Source organism: Malaclemys terrapin, chromosome 16, assembly GCF_027887155.1.
Source record: "Malaclemys terrapin pileata isolate rMalTer1 chromosome 16, rMalTer1.hap1, whole genome shotgun sequence".
Taxonomy (NCBI): domain Eukaryota; kingdom Metazoa; phylum Chordata; order Testudines; family Emydidae; genus Malaclemys; species Malaclemys terrapin.
The window spans coordinates 24,090,988-24,108,270 of NC_071520.1; the positions used below are offsets into that span (position 1 = coordinate 24,090,988).

At 44.1% G+C, this 17,283-nt stretch overlaps 1 protein-coding gene across 1 annotated transcript in view; it reads right to left on the reverse strand.

Annotated features, from left to right (window-relative positions):
* The window catches only part of AACS (acetoacetyl-CoA synthetase), a 66,415-nt gene that overhangs the window by 23,868 nt on the left and 25,264 nt on the right, over positions 1 to 17,283 (reverse strand). The window contains exons 6-8 of the mRNA XM_054006865.1: positions 3,869 to 3,983; positions 2,871 to 2,952; positions 195 to 342 (exon numbers count right to left, since the gene is read on the reverse strand). Coding sequence (XP_053862840.1) covers positions 195 to 342; positions 2,871 to 2,952; positions 3,869 to 3,983 — 345 coding nt within the window. The remainder of the gene's footprint in view (positions 1 to 194; positions 343 to 2,870; positions 2,953 to 3,868; positions 3,984 to 17,283) is intronic.

The following is a 17,283-nucleotide window of genomic DNA, read 5'->3' on the forward strand; positions in this document are numbered from 1 at the left end:
TGGTCCTTATTGACCCATATCTTTCAACTATGGACCTACAGGTGAAAGGTTTCACATAGTTTCAAAGGGGGACAGGTTGGCTCAGTGGCTTTTGATAACTATCACCACATACACGTTAAAAAAAAAAAAAGGATGGAGCTCCGATGGTTATAAATAGATGGTGCTGCAGTGTCGCACTAAGAGGGAAGACCTACCCCTGCTGAATGAACCATGCATTTTGGTGCTCCTGTTGTACCAGATGAATACATGATAAACAGAGGATGACTGAAGGGCAGCTGTTCAAACTCCAGCTGGGGGGCCTGGTCTCCTTTCCCAGTAGCAAGGAAATCTTCTAGAAAAACACTGCACAAAAGAGAGGGAAAAGCAACTACTTAACACTACTTCAAATTTAAAAAAAACACCCCAAGATCAACTGCTAATCGACCACAGACATCTAGAAGATCATCTTCAGACCCAACAGCACTCTTACAATAATGCAGTGTGTATATGTAACCCCACTTTTATTCTTTTGGCTTCTCAGACCTTTGTTTAAATTGCTTAGCTGTTTGGGGGTTTTCTTTAAAATGAAATGTCAACAAAATGTTTAAGACTAAGATATCAAGGGCTATATTTGAACAGGCCTACAAATTTGCACATATCAAGAGTTGTCACCCTTAAAAGTCCCATACAGAGGCAGAGGTAGCAGGTAGGCCCCATCACACAACCAGAGAGCTTGTCTACATTGTGACTCACCACACAGCAAGCCAAGGTGTGAATCTACAATGCACCAACTTGTGGCACAGTTAACATCCTGTGCAGTCCCTACAACAGGGACACTGGAAGTCCCAGAGTGCAAATTAGTGTAATACTTGAAAGTATAGTAGGCTAAGCCATGCACCGGGACCTCCCTGTGCTGTAGCGGAGTTCAGATGGAACGTTACTGTGCAGCAAGCTGGGGCATTTTAGAATAATACCTTGCCACACTAACTCACCATGTAGACAGGCCTTAATATAGAGAGACAGGCCTGAGAAAATCTTTGAGGCATGGCTTGGAATAAAGGATCAGTCCCTCAATTGAAATATAGTTACAATGTGGGTCCAGGATGCAGTGCAGACAGAATGGCTGTTATGGACAGTCAGAAGGCAGCTATGCCAGCCCTTGATTCAGCTATGAATGTACTTTTGGCTTGTCGTATCAATTACAATGAAATTGTTCTGAAGTGACACAGAATCTGACCCTTACTTCACAGTTTGGAACATTAGTAGCATCAAAAGGTATCTGAGTAACCTAACTCTGAACAGTAAATAAACCAGCCAACTACCTCTAAGTGTCATTTAGATTGTTCATGGCTCCATTTTGGAGCATCCTTTCCTCTCCTCGTTATACCCAATCTCATTTATATAAATGTGCTAATAGGATATTTGACAGAGCAAACGTTTTCTTCAAGATGATCAATAAATCAAACTCAACTTATTTTGTTGCTTTTTAAAAAGTCTCACCACACTTTTCATGTTCAAGTTTATCTGCAGTATCCAGCAATCAAGAAGTAAACAGCAATGGAAAGCAAAACTCAGAAGGTCTACCGAGGGTAGCTTGTTGCTTTGTATAAAGCTAAATGAAGTGGATAATGTAATTTTACTGGATGTTCCTATTTTATATCAATTATTGCACAGACAAAATGTGAAATATGACCAAGATATTACAAATCTATGTTGGGGGAAGGAACGAGAGGGAGACAGCAGCGATAAACCTAGTATTGACAAGCTGAAAGATACATTCATTTTGTAAGCAAACTAATTCCATCTCTCTTTGTAGAGAGATTTCTTGCTGGGTCAATGCTAATAACTGGGGCTGGGGGGGGGGAGAAAAGAAGAAGAAGTGTTATAATGAAAGAAAGCAGATCAATTGCTCATTTAGCTTCATGCTCGTCAGTAGTGGGGTTTCTCCAATATAAAGCAAAAAGTTTACTGAAGTACACAACATTTTTACTAGTCTGACAAAAGTACTTTTTGCATCCCCACCCCATTTCCCTCCCATTATTCTATCACAAATGTGTGAAAAAAATTCTGCTGAATGGATAGTTTACAAAATAAAGGTTTTTTTAAACCAAGAGGTTTTCTTTTAGAGTACTGCAGCATCCTTAAGCACTGCCAGAAACCTAAGCACACCATCACTATACTAGAGCATGCAACACAAAGTGAAATGAACTAGAAAGTTACAAAAAACCTGATTAGTCTAAGTCAACTTCCAAGCCTGATCCTAAAGCCCAAAAATTCAAGAATCATTCCAATGAAGTCAATGGGCTAAACTCGCCGGATCTACAAAGGTGTAGGTGAGAGCAAGGATTCCACTGACTTATTGGAGTTACTGAAGTATAAATGAGAACAGCTCTGATCCAATAAAACTGCTTGCATAAGGGCTGTATGGTCAGCTCCGAAATTTTGTGCTAAATACAGAAAAACAAGTGAAAAGTTAAAATGGAAAGAAGCTTAAAAATCTGACCAACTGAGAAGGGGGGGGGGAGGGGGAGAAGAGAGAGAAGCTATAAAAATATGGTTTCTTCAGTGTCCGGTCAAGATTATCCCACAGATCTAAAGAGAAGAGCTTCTTGTGCTAGGTCAAGTGTTCATTCTCTTCTCCATGAGATTTGTATTGCCGCATGCCTGAGAATCCTTGTACGTAACAGGAGTCATACTTCGATTCTTCCCAGAGGAGATGATGTTGGGCCCCTAATATGAAGTTCGTTTAGTTACAAACAGCCAAATACTAAAAAATTTCCCAACATTCAGGGACATACTGGTGAGAAAAATCCATGTAGGGTTCTGGGTCCATCCCATCTCTAGTTCTGATAGAGACAGCACATGCCCAGAAGTTGATTCCGTCCCATTACCTGTTTGGAATTTTAGAAATATCTATCACTTCTCTCGATGAAACATATGGAATCACCACCACTTTTCTTAAATCTGGGAGTCCTAGAGGGGGGGGGAAAAAAAAAAAAGTGAGTAGAAAAACCATTGTTCACTTATTTCCAGTTACATAAACAAAAGGCCTCTTCTCTGTTCCGTTAGTTTGTGTCATGTATGTACTGAGTAATGGAAACAATTCAAGCTTTTCCCAACTCCCATCTTTCTGTTCGTCACTGACAACAAACAGCACCAGCAGCAAGAGATTGAAACTTGCATGTAAATACAGTGTAACATCAACAATGGGAGGATTAGAACCAGTCCCACGGGCCAAGTTTTTCCTATTAGAAAAATCCACAGAACCTGGTGAGTCACAGGTTTCATGAGCATTCATAAGAGCGTAGTTTGGCTATATGAACATGAATAGCAATACCCAGCTCCTATAGACCATTGTTCATCAGGAGATGCTTTAAACAAAAGGCCAGTATCATTATCCCTATTTTACAGATAGGGAACCCGAGGCACAGAGAGGTAAAGTGACTTTCCAACGTCAACCAGCAGGCTAGTAGTCGAGATGGGAATAGAATCAGGTCTGATCCAGTGCTCTATTCACTAGCAAACACTGCCTCCAGCTGTTCAGCATAAGCACATATGGCATTTTTCCCTTATAAGTATATAAATGTTCCATGTGCTCTCTGCTTCTGAGTGGAGAAAGGCCCAATCCCAGGTAAGTGCGCCAGGAAGAAGTGGTATGAGGGAGAAGTCAGCTCAGCAATATGCTCTTTCTCACTAATCCTGCAGGAATCCCACCATGTGCATTATTCTCATCAAGAGGAAAATAAGGATTTTTATAGTTGCTGTTTTAATTAAAAACCCCAAAAGACTAAATAGTTTTGCCTAAAGATTTGATTTCCTCATCACTTATGAACAGCTTTGAAGTTTCCCACAAGCTCTACGTGTGGTAATAGGGCATGAAGTGAAATACCTTTTACTACATTATGCAGCTTTTCCATGTGGTTGTGTTCTTTGCCATTGTATATGACAGCTTCAACAGAGAAGATCAGCTTGGGCTGAATTTGGGAAAATCTGTCTAGTACGCCCTGTGGAGTAAAGGGAAAAGGACAAGAAATACAATCACAAACAACACTGCAAAGGGGGGAAAGCCACCAGTTGCTAAGACCAAGCCATGTCACAAAATGTCAAAAAGAGAACAGATATGGCAGTGTGCAGGGATAATGTTAAGATACCAATCACTTTGGTTTTCTCTATCCACCCCCAGCATTTTAAGGAACAGTGGGTGAGCACGCCAATCTGTTTTATAATCCCAATGCCTATCCCCAAAAGTACTACTGTGTCCTAGACCAATTACCCAGAATACCATAGTAACACTATTAGTTGTAGGGCCAAATTTACAAAGATATTTAGGTATCTAACGATGGAGCTAAGGGCAAATATGCCTAAGTGGGTTAGGCACCTAATGACCATTGATTGTAAGGGAGATAGGTGCCTGGTGCTAGGTAGGCACCTATCTGCATCATAAGGCACCTAAATATCTTTGTAAATCTGGCCTGAAGCCACTGCAGCAAAATAACGTATTTGTCTAAGAAACCAAAAAACACTTCGGCATTTAAAAGAAAAGATACATCCAACAGAAAGGCCACATCAATTTGAAACCATCTATTCTGCTAATGAAGGTTAGTAAAGGAAACATTAACTTTATTGACATGATTAGGCATTGCAAAAAGAAAAAAACAAAAACAAAAAACAGTTAATGCAGTTCTTTGCATTTCTTCTCCCTAGAGCACAAATACTAAACATTCAGCTGTTATACTCCAGTTAACTGGAGTCTGTTTTCAGCAATCAATCAGGACTATACTCACATTGGAGTGATTTACACCACATGCTAAAAACATTCCTGAAACGGGGCTTTTGTACTCAAAAGCAAGGACCAAATCCTATTAATAAAAACCATCTTCCTCTCTCTAGCTGTGCTAGTTGAGATATTAAACATCGTAAAATTGACAGAGTTGGCCACAGGAAAAGAATCTCCCAAAACACTGCAGAGCCAGGAGACCTCACTAGTAGAGCTGAGAGAGTAATTGATTTTTCAGTTTAGTGACTGACCCAAAAGATTAATTTTGGGTCAAACAAATATTTTGTTCAAAACAATGGTCCCTCCCACCCCTCGATTTTTCCTTTGAGCTTGCCTTTTTTTATTATTAATTATTATTATTATTAAATGTCAGACTGAGCTAAATTTCAAAATGAAACAATTTGCAACTATACATTTAGAAATGTTTTAACTTTCTAATTTTTTCTTTCCACCAAATTTTAAAAAAGGAAAAATTTAACAGATTGGACCCAAGTTTGCAAATAGTTTCAGTCACCCTGAAACTTCATTTTTCAGCAAATTAACTATTTGACCGAAAAATTTCACCTCAGCTCACTGGGATGTTTCTTCTCTGCCTGCCACCTCCATTCCTTTCTGCCCCCTGCCTAGCCCTCTGCATATTAGCCCAAATGAGATACAACTAGTTTTCTAGGAATTCCTGTGGGCTTCTTATATACTGCACTTAGAGCAATTTCCTTAAATCACTTGCCCAGGAAGACTTTTTTTATACACACAGTAAATGTGGTAACAGCAACTAAGAAATTGTACTAAATAATGAGCAGCTTACAAAGTCTCCTACACAGAACCAGCCTTTGTGACCAGACCAACTGAAGTAGAAATCTAATTAGACCACTACAGTAAACTGGAAGTCCCCTCCTCCTCCTGCATAAAGCCAGAGTAATTAAGCTCTGTGTGGGCTTGGGGAAAAAAGACTTCACCCACTCAACCTGCAGGCATAGCTGCAGGACTACAGCCTGTATGCCTACTATTTCATCCTTTGCAGCAAAACCCCAGCAACTGTCCCTATGCCGATTCATTAATTCCAAGGCCAGAAGGACGATTTTGAGCCACTGGATCTGCACAGTTGAAGATAAACTTGGACTGATTCTCTTCTCAGGCCAGTGTGAACAGGAGTGAGTCCATGGAGTTACTCTCGTGTAGGACTGATGTGAGCAAGATCATAACCAGGCATCTTGTAGTTCTTCCCACTCTGTATTTTCTCCATGCTGGCCTAGTCAGGGTTGGTATGCAACCTCCAGAAGGAGTGCAGAGACCCTGTCCTGCATAACCTCTCCAATGTCCACGCAGCCTCACCACAGAGCAGGAGTCTCAAACATGCGGCCCATGGAGTTATTTGCTGCAACCCACCAAGGTCCCCTCCCCCACCGTTCCCCCTTCCTACCCCCCCCCAGCTCCTCTGCCTACCTCCAGGCACTTCCCGCCACCAAACAGCTGTTTGGCAGCACTTAGCACTTTCCAGGAGGGAGGTGGGAGGAGCAGAGTGCCACGCGCTCAGGGGTGGAGGTGGAGAAGAGGTGGGGCAGGGGTGGGGATTGGGGAAGGGGTTGGAATAGGGGCAGGGAGGAGGCAGAGTTGGGGTGGGGACTTTGGAGGAAGGAGTTGGAAGGGGGGGGAGGAGAGGGAGAGCCTCACAGAAGGGGTGGAGGGGGGGGGTATCAGTGATCTGGCCCTCGGGCCAATGTACTAGTCCTCATGTGGCCCTTGTAGTCATTTGAGTTTAAGATCCCTGCCACAGGGCTTATGGTGGTGCAGACCTCCTCATGCCAGTTCCACACCCACCCACCCACCCACATGGAGGGGGGGGGAATATATATAGAGTGTATATATCCATCCCTTTAGTTCAGATATTGCTCCTGGGTTTTGCAGACATTCCTCTTGCACTTTGGGCAATAAGCACTTCCTTGTCTCCTTTAAATTCTACTCTTGCCTGACTCCACAAGTTGTCCTAGTAACAGTCACTCATCAACTCTCTGGGTTATCAATTAAAGAAAAGCATTTTCTGGTACACAGAAAAGCATCAAGGTGTGTTTCTCAGGGAAGTGGAAGGAAGAAGGGGAGAGAAAAGATGGCAATACATTCAAGCTTCAGTCATAGAACTGCAGGACTAGAATGGACCTCAAGAGGTCATCTAGTCCAGTTCCCTACCCTCAAGATAGGCTTAAGTATTATCTAGATCATCCCTGTTTGTCTAACCTGCTCTTAGAAACCTCCAACCTCCCTAGGCAATTTGTTCCAGTGCTTAACTACTCTGACAGTTAGTAAGTTTTTCCCTAATGTCCAACCTAAACCTCCCTTGCTGCAATTCAAGCACTTTGCTTCTTGTCCTAGCCACTGAGTTAGTTGAAAAATCCCCAGTCTCACTCCAGTGACATGACATAGGTTTTCAAGAAACTTATCTAAAGCATCCGTTGTTGAAAAGACCCAGATTCAGACATGCTGATTTAATTACATTACAACATTCAAGTCGCTCTCCAAAGAGCTTACAGCCAAGTCTGTGACAGTCTCAAATCAGTTTGCCATCTTATCGATTTGTTTGCAGTGTTGTCCAGGAATTGCTCAAGCGTCCTAGTAATATGCACACACACTAAAGACCACTGTCTCCCATACTGAAAAAAGTGTCTACACAAGCAGCTTTAAAAAAAAAAAAAGTTTAAAAACGAAGACTGACAGAATACCTGTGTAGGAGGAGTTTGGGGGAGGGAAGAGGGAACAGAGGGAAGTGGAAATCCAAGACTGAGACAATTACAAGTTGGGGGGGGGGGGGGGGGAAGAGAAGAAATCTTATCTGGGCCATGCTAACCCGCTGGACTAGATTCATGACAGGATGAGATCAGATCACCCCAAGCCCTCCTCTGCAAGGAGAATATACGTAGATCGAACTTGCTTCACTGGTGATCCTGGGACTTTAATCCAACCAGATAGCTCAGCAGGGATCAAATCTCAAGGAAGCGCAGATGCATTAGGATTAGCTTGTATTCTTAGGCTCAGATCTTGTACTCAGAACTGTGCAGGTGGTCTCCTGTTCCTGCATGGGATCCCACTGACTCCAAGGGGCTGCCTGCAAGGGTCTGTCCACACAGTTCTCAGTGTGAGATCTGAACTTATGCTTTTATGTCCACATGCATGAGCCAAACTGTCCCCTTCGCCTCCGAGATATAGCCACAGGCGAACAGAAGGCCCACAGAGGGTGTTGAAAGGAGGGGGAAGGGCTCTGCACAGGAGGGAACCCCTTAGTTCTGTTTTATTTGCCTCTGGCAACAGGTTTCCTCCAGGCTTGCCTAAGATTTATGAAAATATAAAATATTGATTGTTTGAGCAATGCAAGATGACCTCCAAATTTCACAGAACAAATATATACCTTTAATTATGAAATATTGTTGAAAGCCACAAGTTACTTTGAACCACACAGTTCCACCCCAAAAATGCAGGTGTGCAAACTTTAAATTGTGTTAATGGAGTTACATGAACGCATGGAAGGAGAAAGATCTACCCTTTGGGTGGAAACGGATATTGCTACTTCCCTGACTATCACAAGGCCACAGACTGATTTGAATTTGAGACAACCCAGCCTTTGACTAACAGAAGGAGCATAAGTGATAGTGATGGTACAGATATCCCAAGGCTAAGCCTGGTTAAAAAATAATCACAAAAACTTAATAAAACTGGGCACTGAAAATAGCCCATCAGCATGGAGAGAAACACATTTGTACATTATAGAACAAGTAAAATGAACACTCTTCCCCCAGATGAAAGATCAAATGACACCGCAAAGAAAATACTCCGTCATTTTCAGACCAAGCAGAAAATATCTGTAGAACAGATTGGTCATTACAAGGTGCAGAGGTTTTTTAATCATATTGCACAAAAGATTGTTTTTTCAACAAGTAAATGGAATTATGGTGCACTCTAGTACCTATTGAGCACTACAACAGTGCAATACTTTTAGCGATCTGCAGAGCTTCATTCTGGGTCTGGTTCTGTCCAATATCTTCATCAATGATTTAGATAATGGCACAGAGAGTATACTTATAAAGTTCGTGGACGATTCCAAGCAGGGAGGAGTTGCAAAGTGCTTTGGAGGATAGGATTAGGATTAAAATTAAAATGATCTGGACAAACTGGAGAAATAGTCTAAAGTAAATATGATGAAATTCAATAAGAACAAATGTAAAGTACTATACTTAGGAAGGAACAATCAGTGGCACACATACAAAATGGGAAATGACTGCCTAGGAAGGAGCACTGTGGAAAGGGATCTAGGGGTCATAGTGGATCACAAGCTAAAATAGGAGTCAGTGTAACTCCGTTGCAAAAAAAGCAAACAAACATTCTGGGCTGTATTAGCAGTACTGTAAGCAAGACACGAGAAGTAATTCTTCTGCTTTACTCCACGCTGATTAGGCCTCAACTGGAGTATTGTGTCCAGTTCTGGGTGCCACATTTCAGGAAAGATGGACAAATTGGAGAAAGTCCAGAGAAGAGCAACAAAAATGATTAAAGGTCTAGAAAACATGACCTATGAGGGTAAATTGAAAAAACTGGGTTTGTTTAGTCTGGAAAAGGGAAGATTGAGAGGGGACATGATAACAGTTTACAAGTACATAGAAGGTTGTTACAAGGAGGAGGGAGAAAAATTGTTCTTAACCGCTGAGGATAGGACAAGAAGCAATGGGCTTAAGTTGCAGCAAGGGTGGTTTAGGTCGGACATTAGGAAAAACTTCCTGTCAGAATGGTCAAGCACTGGAATAAAATTGCCTAGGGAGGTTGTGGAATCTCCATCATTGGGGATTTTTAAGAGCAGATTGGACAAACACCTGTCAGGGATAGTCTAGATAATTCTTAATCCTGCTAGGAGTACAGGAGACTGGACTAGATGACCTCTCGAGGTCCCTTCCAGTTCTATGATTACTAACTATTTATATTGCAGTAACATCTAAACCAGGTTGGTCCCCATTGTGATTTCTACAATATGAATAGAACAAGCAACAGTCCCTGCCCCATAACACTTTCAATCTAGAAATCTTGTAAGAATGAACAGGGACTCAATATTCCTGTATTACCATTGTGGTTTGCATCTAGTATGGCTCATGATGTGCTAGAGAGTTTCCAATCCCATAAGATTGGAGTGTATGCCTTAAAGTGGATAAGAAAATGAAGGTCACAACTTGCTCAAAGGTGCCAAGTGAGAACTGTGATGTCATGATCATTTTAGTGTTTTCTAAAACAGTTTCATTCTGCAAAGACAAACAGCTTCCACCCAAAAACTGAATACTTACAATAGGATTTTATATAGGAGAGCCCCACCTACTAGATTGCCGGTCAGGACTTTTGACACTGTTCCACATGAGTGAAGAGAGGCCTAGATGAAGGTATTACAAGGTAGGTGCACAACAGGTTGAAAGGCTATATTCAAAGAGTAGTTATCAGTGGTTTGCTGTCAAACTGGAGGGGGTGGGGAGGGGAGACAGAAAAATGAATCTAATGAGATACTGCGGGGGTCTGTCCTACATCCAGTACTATTCAGTATTTTCATTAATGACTTGGATAACACAATGAAAAATATGCTCCTAAAATTTGCAGAGGACATTAAGCTGAGAGGGGTTGCAAGCACTTTGGAGCACAGGATTAGAATTCAAAATGACCGACAAATTGGATAACTAGTCAGACTTCAACAAGATGAAATTCAATAAAAGACAAGGAAAAATTCAAATGTAGAACTACACAATGGGGAATAACTGGCTAGGTGGTAGTACTGCTAAAAAGGATCTGGGGGTTATAGTGGATCACAAATTGAACATGAGTCAGTGTACAGCAGTTGCAAAAAAGGCAAATATAAACAATTGAAAAGAAGGCTAATTTCATTCTGGAGTATATTAATAGGAGTGTCAGATGTAAGACATGCTAGATAATTGTCCCACTCTACTTGGTGCTGGTGAGGCATCAGCTGGAGTGCAGTGTTCAGTTGTGGGGGCCACACTAAGAAAGATATGGACTAATTAGAGAAGCCCAGAGAAATGGAAGTAATAGAGCCCTGCGCAGATACAAAAATGTGGATCCGTCAGGATCAACCCGCAATCCAAGCTGCTAGCTGTCCTTTATCTGTATCTGCATCAGCGAGCAGTCTCACAACAGATGGTGATAGGCAGGAGCGAGTGAGCGCAGTGGAGTCTTGCGGGGAAGAGGCAGCACGAGGGTGAGGACTGGAGGTAAGGGGCAATGCAAGGGTGAGGCCTTGAGGAGGGGTGGCATGAGGTGGGGAGGAGCGGGGGCATTGCATCACGTTCTGCTGCCCAGGGCCCACGAGTGATGGCACACAGCAGCAGCACATGTTGCATCAGAATGGAGCAGATGGGTGGGGCACCAGCTGCTCCAATCCCCGTGGCTGCAGATCAGTCCTGCTGCCCAGGAACTGGCAGGCCAGGCCCTGGACTGGAAGGCCAGCCAGTGCTGCTGGGCCGGGTCATGGTGGGGATGCTGGTACTGCTGGACAGGAAGCGGTGCAGCAAGCTAGTGCTAGACAGCCCCGACTCCAATCTGCTGCCAAGCTCCAGGCCCCAAGCATTCTGTGCCCCAGGGGCTGCCTGAACCGGACACCGCTGGCCAGGCGCTGCCAGTGAGTAGAACCCTGCACAGTTGTATCTGATCCACTATCCACAAAAATGATCAGCGGATATCTGCATCTGCGGATGTGGTTATCCAGAGATTTGCAGGACTCTAGTAATAAAAGAGTTAGAAAACCTGATCTATGAGGAAAAGTTAAAAAAAACTGGGCATGTTTAGACTTGAGAAAATTACTTGGAGGGTGGGAGAGAACCTGATAACAGTTGTCAAATAGATTAAGGGCTCTTTTAAAGAGGAGTTATCGATTGTTCTTTATGTCCACTAAGGGCAACAAAAATAATTAGGGGGCTGGAGCACATGACTTATGAGGAGGGACTGAGGAAACTGGGATGGTTTAGTCCGGAGAAGAGAAGAATGAGGGGGGATTTGATAGCTGCTTTCAACTACCTGAAAGGGGAGTTGAAAGAGGATGGATCTAGACTGTTCTCAGTGGTGGTAGATGACAGAACAAGGAGCAATGGTCTCAAATTGCAGTGGGGGATGTTTAGGTTGGATATTAGGAAAAACTTTCACTAGGAGGGTGGTGAAGCACTGGAATGGGTTACCCAGGAAGGTGGTGGAATCTCCTTCCTTAGAGGTTTTTAAGGTCAGGCTTGACAAAGCCCTGGCTGGGATGATTTAGTTGTGGGTTGGACTAGATGACCGGCTGAGGTCCCTTCCAACTCTGATATTCTATGAAACACCTGTCAGGGATGATCTAGGTATAGCCGATCCCGCCTCAGCTCAGATGGCTGGACTAGATGATCTCCTCAAGGTCCCTTCCAGCCATACATTTTTATTAGCCATGTTAGCCTGAAACACCTCACCCTGTTGGCAGATGTTGATCCGACTGGGAAAGAGTTAAAGGGGTTCTGCTAAGTCACTGAGTTAGATGATAGGCGAATAAATAACTTTATATATGCAGAGTTGCTCTTTAGAGAGGAACTGGAGTTCGGGCACTAGGATGGGCCAATCCCCAGAAGGAGGTTTGAACTGAACTTTGTTTCATTATTGTTCATTTCTAGGTTAAATAAAATCAGAACCCAGAAAGCATATGGACTGTGTTTGAGAAAGGCACCTGTCCAGGCAAAGGCATTTAGTTCTAGACACCCACTAAGATACTGTATTCAAAGTCACTGGCAACCCACAGAAGAAAGAAGAGGTTCATCTATTTTGTGGCAGCTGGATTTGCATTTCTGATAGACAAAAGCACACCCCTAAGCTGCCAACTGCACAAGCCCTGCTGGTGTCTGTGATTCACCTCCTTGAGGAAACAAAAAGAAGGTTCTCTTGTAATAATTACCTTAAAAGGAATAAAGGAGTCAATAGAAAAGACAGGGGTCTGGTGCTGCAGAAAGCTCCAAACTTGGTTAGACTCCGGTGAATAGCCAATAAACTCCTGCTCATTAAGGTAGTGTTAAAGACTGAAGCAGGAGATATGGATTCTAACACTGACTCTGCAGCAGGCTTCCTATGCAACCTTGGGCAAGTCCCTTGATCTGTGCCTCAGTTTCCTCACCTGTAAAATGGGGTTGATACTCATCTCAAAGGGGTGTCCTGAGACTTCATTCAACAATGCCTCTAAAGCTCCTCAGAGGAAGAGCACAAGAGAATGATAAAGTATTAATTGCAAGCTTCTGGAGAGGTCACAAGTAAGTTGTGTCCTGCCCGAGCCATTCCTCAATCGGATGGAAAAAGGAAGTGAAACTAAGTAGCTGGTGTGCAAAATAAAGGGAGAAAGGGCCGAGCCCAACACAGGGACGTGTCTTAGATATCCTATCCCAGATAATACTTCACATTCATTCAGCTCCTTCCAGCCAAAGATCTCCAAGCCATTTACAAACATGAGGCAGAGTGCAAGATATAGTACTCAGCACTAGAAAGTCACAGGATTCTGCTGTGGCACAGAAGCTGAGGCAGCAAAGTGGTTAGAAACTGGCTGCTTGTTAGCTTTCAGAGCACCTCCCAAAGAGATTGGTGTGAGAAGTCTTGGCCCGACTTCTATCCTCTGCAACAACACTTAATGGCACTAGTTACTGTTTGACAGGCACATGAAGTTCATTGCAATCCTGGCTACATTCTCTCGTTGCTTCTTCTAGATGTGGGATCTCTGTGACATCCTTGATCGTTTAAAGCTAAAGTTCTGTACATTACTTTGAAAACCACAGTCTTGCTACTTAACTCCAAAATCCTTAATACTAATGCTCAAATGTCAGCCCTCTGGAAGATGAGCAGCTCTGATGTAGGGAAGGATCATTACCAAAAAGAGTTCCTTCTTTCTCCCAATAGAAGCGTCAGTGGGTTTTGGCATTTGGATTCATGGTCCCATCCTGCAGCTAATTATTCTCCGGGAAGAGAAGAGTGTGGGGGGGGGGGATTTGACAGAAGCCTTTAACCAAAGAGGATGGAGCTCTGCTGTTCTCAGTGGTGGCAGATGACAGAACAAGGAGCAGTGGTCTCAAGCTGCAGTTGGATATTAGGAAAAACTATTTCACTAGAAGGGTGGTGAAGCACCTAGGGAGGTGGTGGAATCTCTAGCCTTGGAGGTTTTTAAGGCCCAGCTTGACAAAGCCCTGGCTGGGATAATTTAGTTGGGATTGGTCCTGCTTTGAGCAGGAGGTTGGACTAGATGACCTCCTGAGGTCTCTTCCAACCCTGATCTTCTATGATTCTACAATAAACAGGATAAAAGTAAAACCAGAAAGGGGGGGGGGGGGGAAAAAAGAGGGAAAAAAAAAACCAAACACACCACTGGAAGAAAGTAGATACTGGTTTTTCTTTTGTTATATAAACACTTGCAAAACCATTCCGTGGCAGTGAATATTGCAGGCAAATAGCTCAGTATAATTCAAAAAACTATTAGCTCTACGAATAGGTATAGCTTCTGCAGTTGTAAGCTATCCTAGCTAGCATAAGAGCTATTGATCTGCATGTTTCAGGGCATAAATTGATTGAGAGATGAGGTCAGGAAGGGGTCTCATACCATCCACAGTATATTCTTACAATGTTGATGTGCTGGAGCCATATTCTGGAGAGGCCACCTTGACACCAGGAAGACTCAATTTCTGTAGCCTATTCAATCTTTGGCCTGCCACTTGGTCACCAAGTGGTGCCACTTGGTGCTTGTTGTGATCTGTTCTCTATGGAGTGAATTAAGCATTAATTCATGTAACATGGCAAACGAGCAGTCAGACAGCAACAACTATTGCACATTACCAACCCAGGCCTGGTCTACACTACGACTTTAATTCGGATTTATCAGCTTTAATTCGAATTAACCCTGTAACCGTCCACACAACGACGCCATTTAATTCGATGTAAAGGGCCCTTTAAATCGATTTCTGTACTCCACCCCAACGAGCGGAGTAGCGCCAAAATCGATTTTAGCAATTCGAATTAGGGTTAGTGTGGCCGCAATTCGATGGTATTGGCCTCCGGGAGCTATCCCACAGTGCATCATTGTGACCGCTCTGGACAGCAATCCGAACTCGGATGCACTGGCCAGGTAGACAGGAAAAGCCCCGCGAACATTTGAACTTCATTTCCTGTTTGCCCAGCATGGAGAGCACAGGTGACCACAGATACCTCATCAGCACAGGTAACCATGCAGGCTGATAATCGAAAAAGAGCACCAGCATGGACCGTGAGGGAGGTACTGGATCTGATTGCTGTATGGGGAGAGGATTCAGTGCTTGCAGAACTTCGTTCTAAAAGACGAAATGCAAAAACTTTTGAAAAAATTTCCAAGGGCATGATGGAGAGAGGCCACAATAGGGACTCTGAGCAGTGCCGCGTGAAGGTCAAGGAGCTCAGACAAGCCAATCAAAAAACAAAGGAGGCAAACGGTCGCTCCGGGTCAGAGCCGCGGACATGCCGCTACTACGCCGAGCTGCATGCAATTCTAGGGGGGGCTGCCACCACTACCCCACCTTTGTTCGTGGATTCTGGGTCGGGGATAGTCTCGACGCCTGAGGATTCTGCCGATGGGGTAGAGGAGGAGGAGGATGAGCTTGCAGAGAGCGCACAGCACTCCATTCTCCCCAACAGCCAGGATCTTTTTATCACCCTGACTGAAGTACCCTCCCAAGCCAGTACCCAAGACTCTGACCCCATGGAAGGGACCTCAGGTGAGTTTACCTTTTAAAATATAAAACTTGTTTTAAAAGCAAACGGTTTTTAATGATTACTTTGCCTGACTTTGCATTCGCGGTCAGTTCAGCTACTGGAAAAGTCTGTAGCTACTGGAAAAGTCTGTTAACGTGTATGGGGATGGAGCGGAAATCCTCCAGGGACATCTCCATGAAGCTCTCCTGGAGGTACTCCGAAAGCCTTGCCAGAAGGTTTCTGGGCAGTGCATCCTTATTCCCTCCTCCATGGTAGGACACTTGACCACGCCATGCTTGCAGCAAGTAATCTGGTATCATTGCCTGACAAAGCCTGGCAGCGTATGGTCCCGGTGTTTGCTGGCATTCAAGCAACATCCGTTCTTTATCTTGTTGTGTAATCCTCAGGAGAGTGATATCACTCCTGGTAACCTGGTTGAAATACGGGAACTTAATTAAGGGGACAGAGGTGGCCGTTCCTACTGGGCTGTTTGCCTGTGGCGGAAAATAAATCCTTCCCTGCAGTTAGCCAAGCACAGATGGGAAATTGGCCCTGAAGTTTTCCGCGTTTGGCTAGCAGGGATCTTCCCTGATACCAGCCACGCGGTGGGGGGAGGGGTACCGTGATCATCCCAGAGAATTCATGGCGGGGGGGGGGGGGGTTAGTTTGTTTTCTGGTGCTGCTGAATGTTAACAGAAAAACCGCAGCACTCTACTTGCCTGAAGGGGCCCAGACAAGCCCCCCCCACTGCCCCCCCCCCAACTGGCTGAGATTGGCCAGGCTTCTGCAGCACCCTACAGGCTATGCTTGGTATGTGGGAAAGGAGGGTGCAGAAGCTGTAAAACAATGGCTTACCATGGCCGCATGCAAGCCGAATTCTGTTGCCCAGACCTGTGATCTCTAGCAGCAAAGCCACAAGCACTCAGCATTAAGAGGCAAAATGCGACCTTGCACAGAAATCACATGTGCTATGTAATGTGAACAGTGTTGGTCACCGTGAAAGAGTATAAGCATTGTTCTGCAAAACGTAGCTTTTAAAACAATTCTCTCTTTTTTCCCCTCCCTACAGCAGCTGCAAATTCCTCAAGCCTCCCTCCTCCATCCCGAAGGTTATCACAGATAAGGCGTCGTAAGAAGACGACGCGGGAGGACATGTTTTCTGAAATTATGCAATCCAGCAGGAGTGACAGAGCTCATCTGAATGAGTGGAAGGAAACAGTTTCAAAGTATAGGAAAGAAGTCAGTGAACGTGAGGAGAGGAGGGACCAACGTGAGGAGAGGAGGGACCAACGTGAGGAGAGGAGGGACCAACGTGAGGAGAGATGGCGGCAGGAAGACCAGAGGATGAAGGATGCAACGCTGGGGCTGCTCCGGCGTCTGGTGGAGGTTCAGGAACGGCTGCTGGAAAACAGACTGCCGCTTCAGCCCCTGTTCCACCCTCCCCCCTCCCCATGTTCCGTATCCTCCTCACCCAGACGTGTAAGAACGCAGGGGGGGAGGCTCCGTACACCTTCCCATTCCACCCCAGTAGACAGCCCAAGCAAAAGGCTGTCATTTTTTTAACCTTTTCTTTGTGGCTTTTTCCTTCCCAGCAATCCTCCTCCCAAATACCACCCGGGTTCCCTCCCTCTTTTTCTAATCTATTAATAAAGAATAAATGATTTTTAAATGATAGTGACTTTATTTGGTTTGAAAGAAAGATGGGGGAAGGGGCAGGGTGGGTTCCTTACAGAAAATCAGTCAGTAAAGGGGGAGGGTTTTCATGAAGGAGAAACAAACAGATA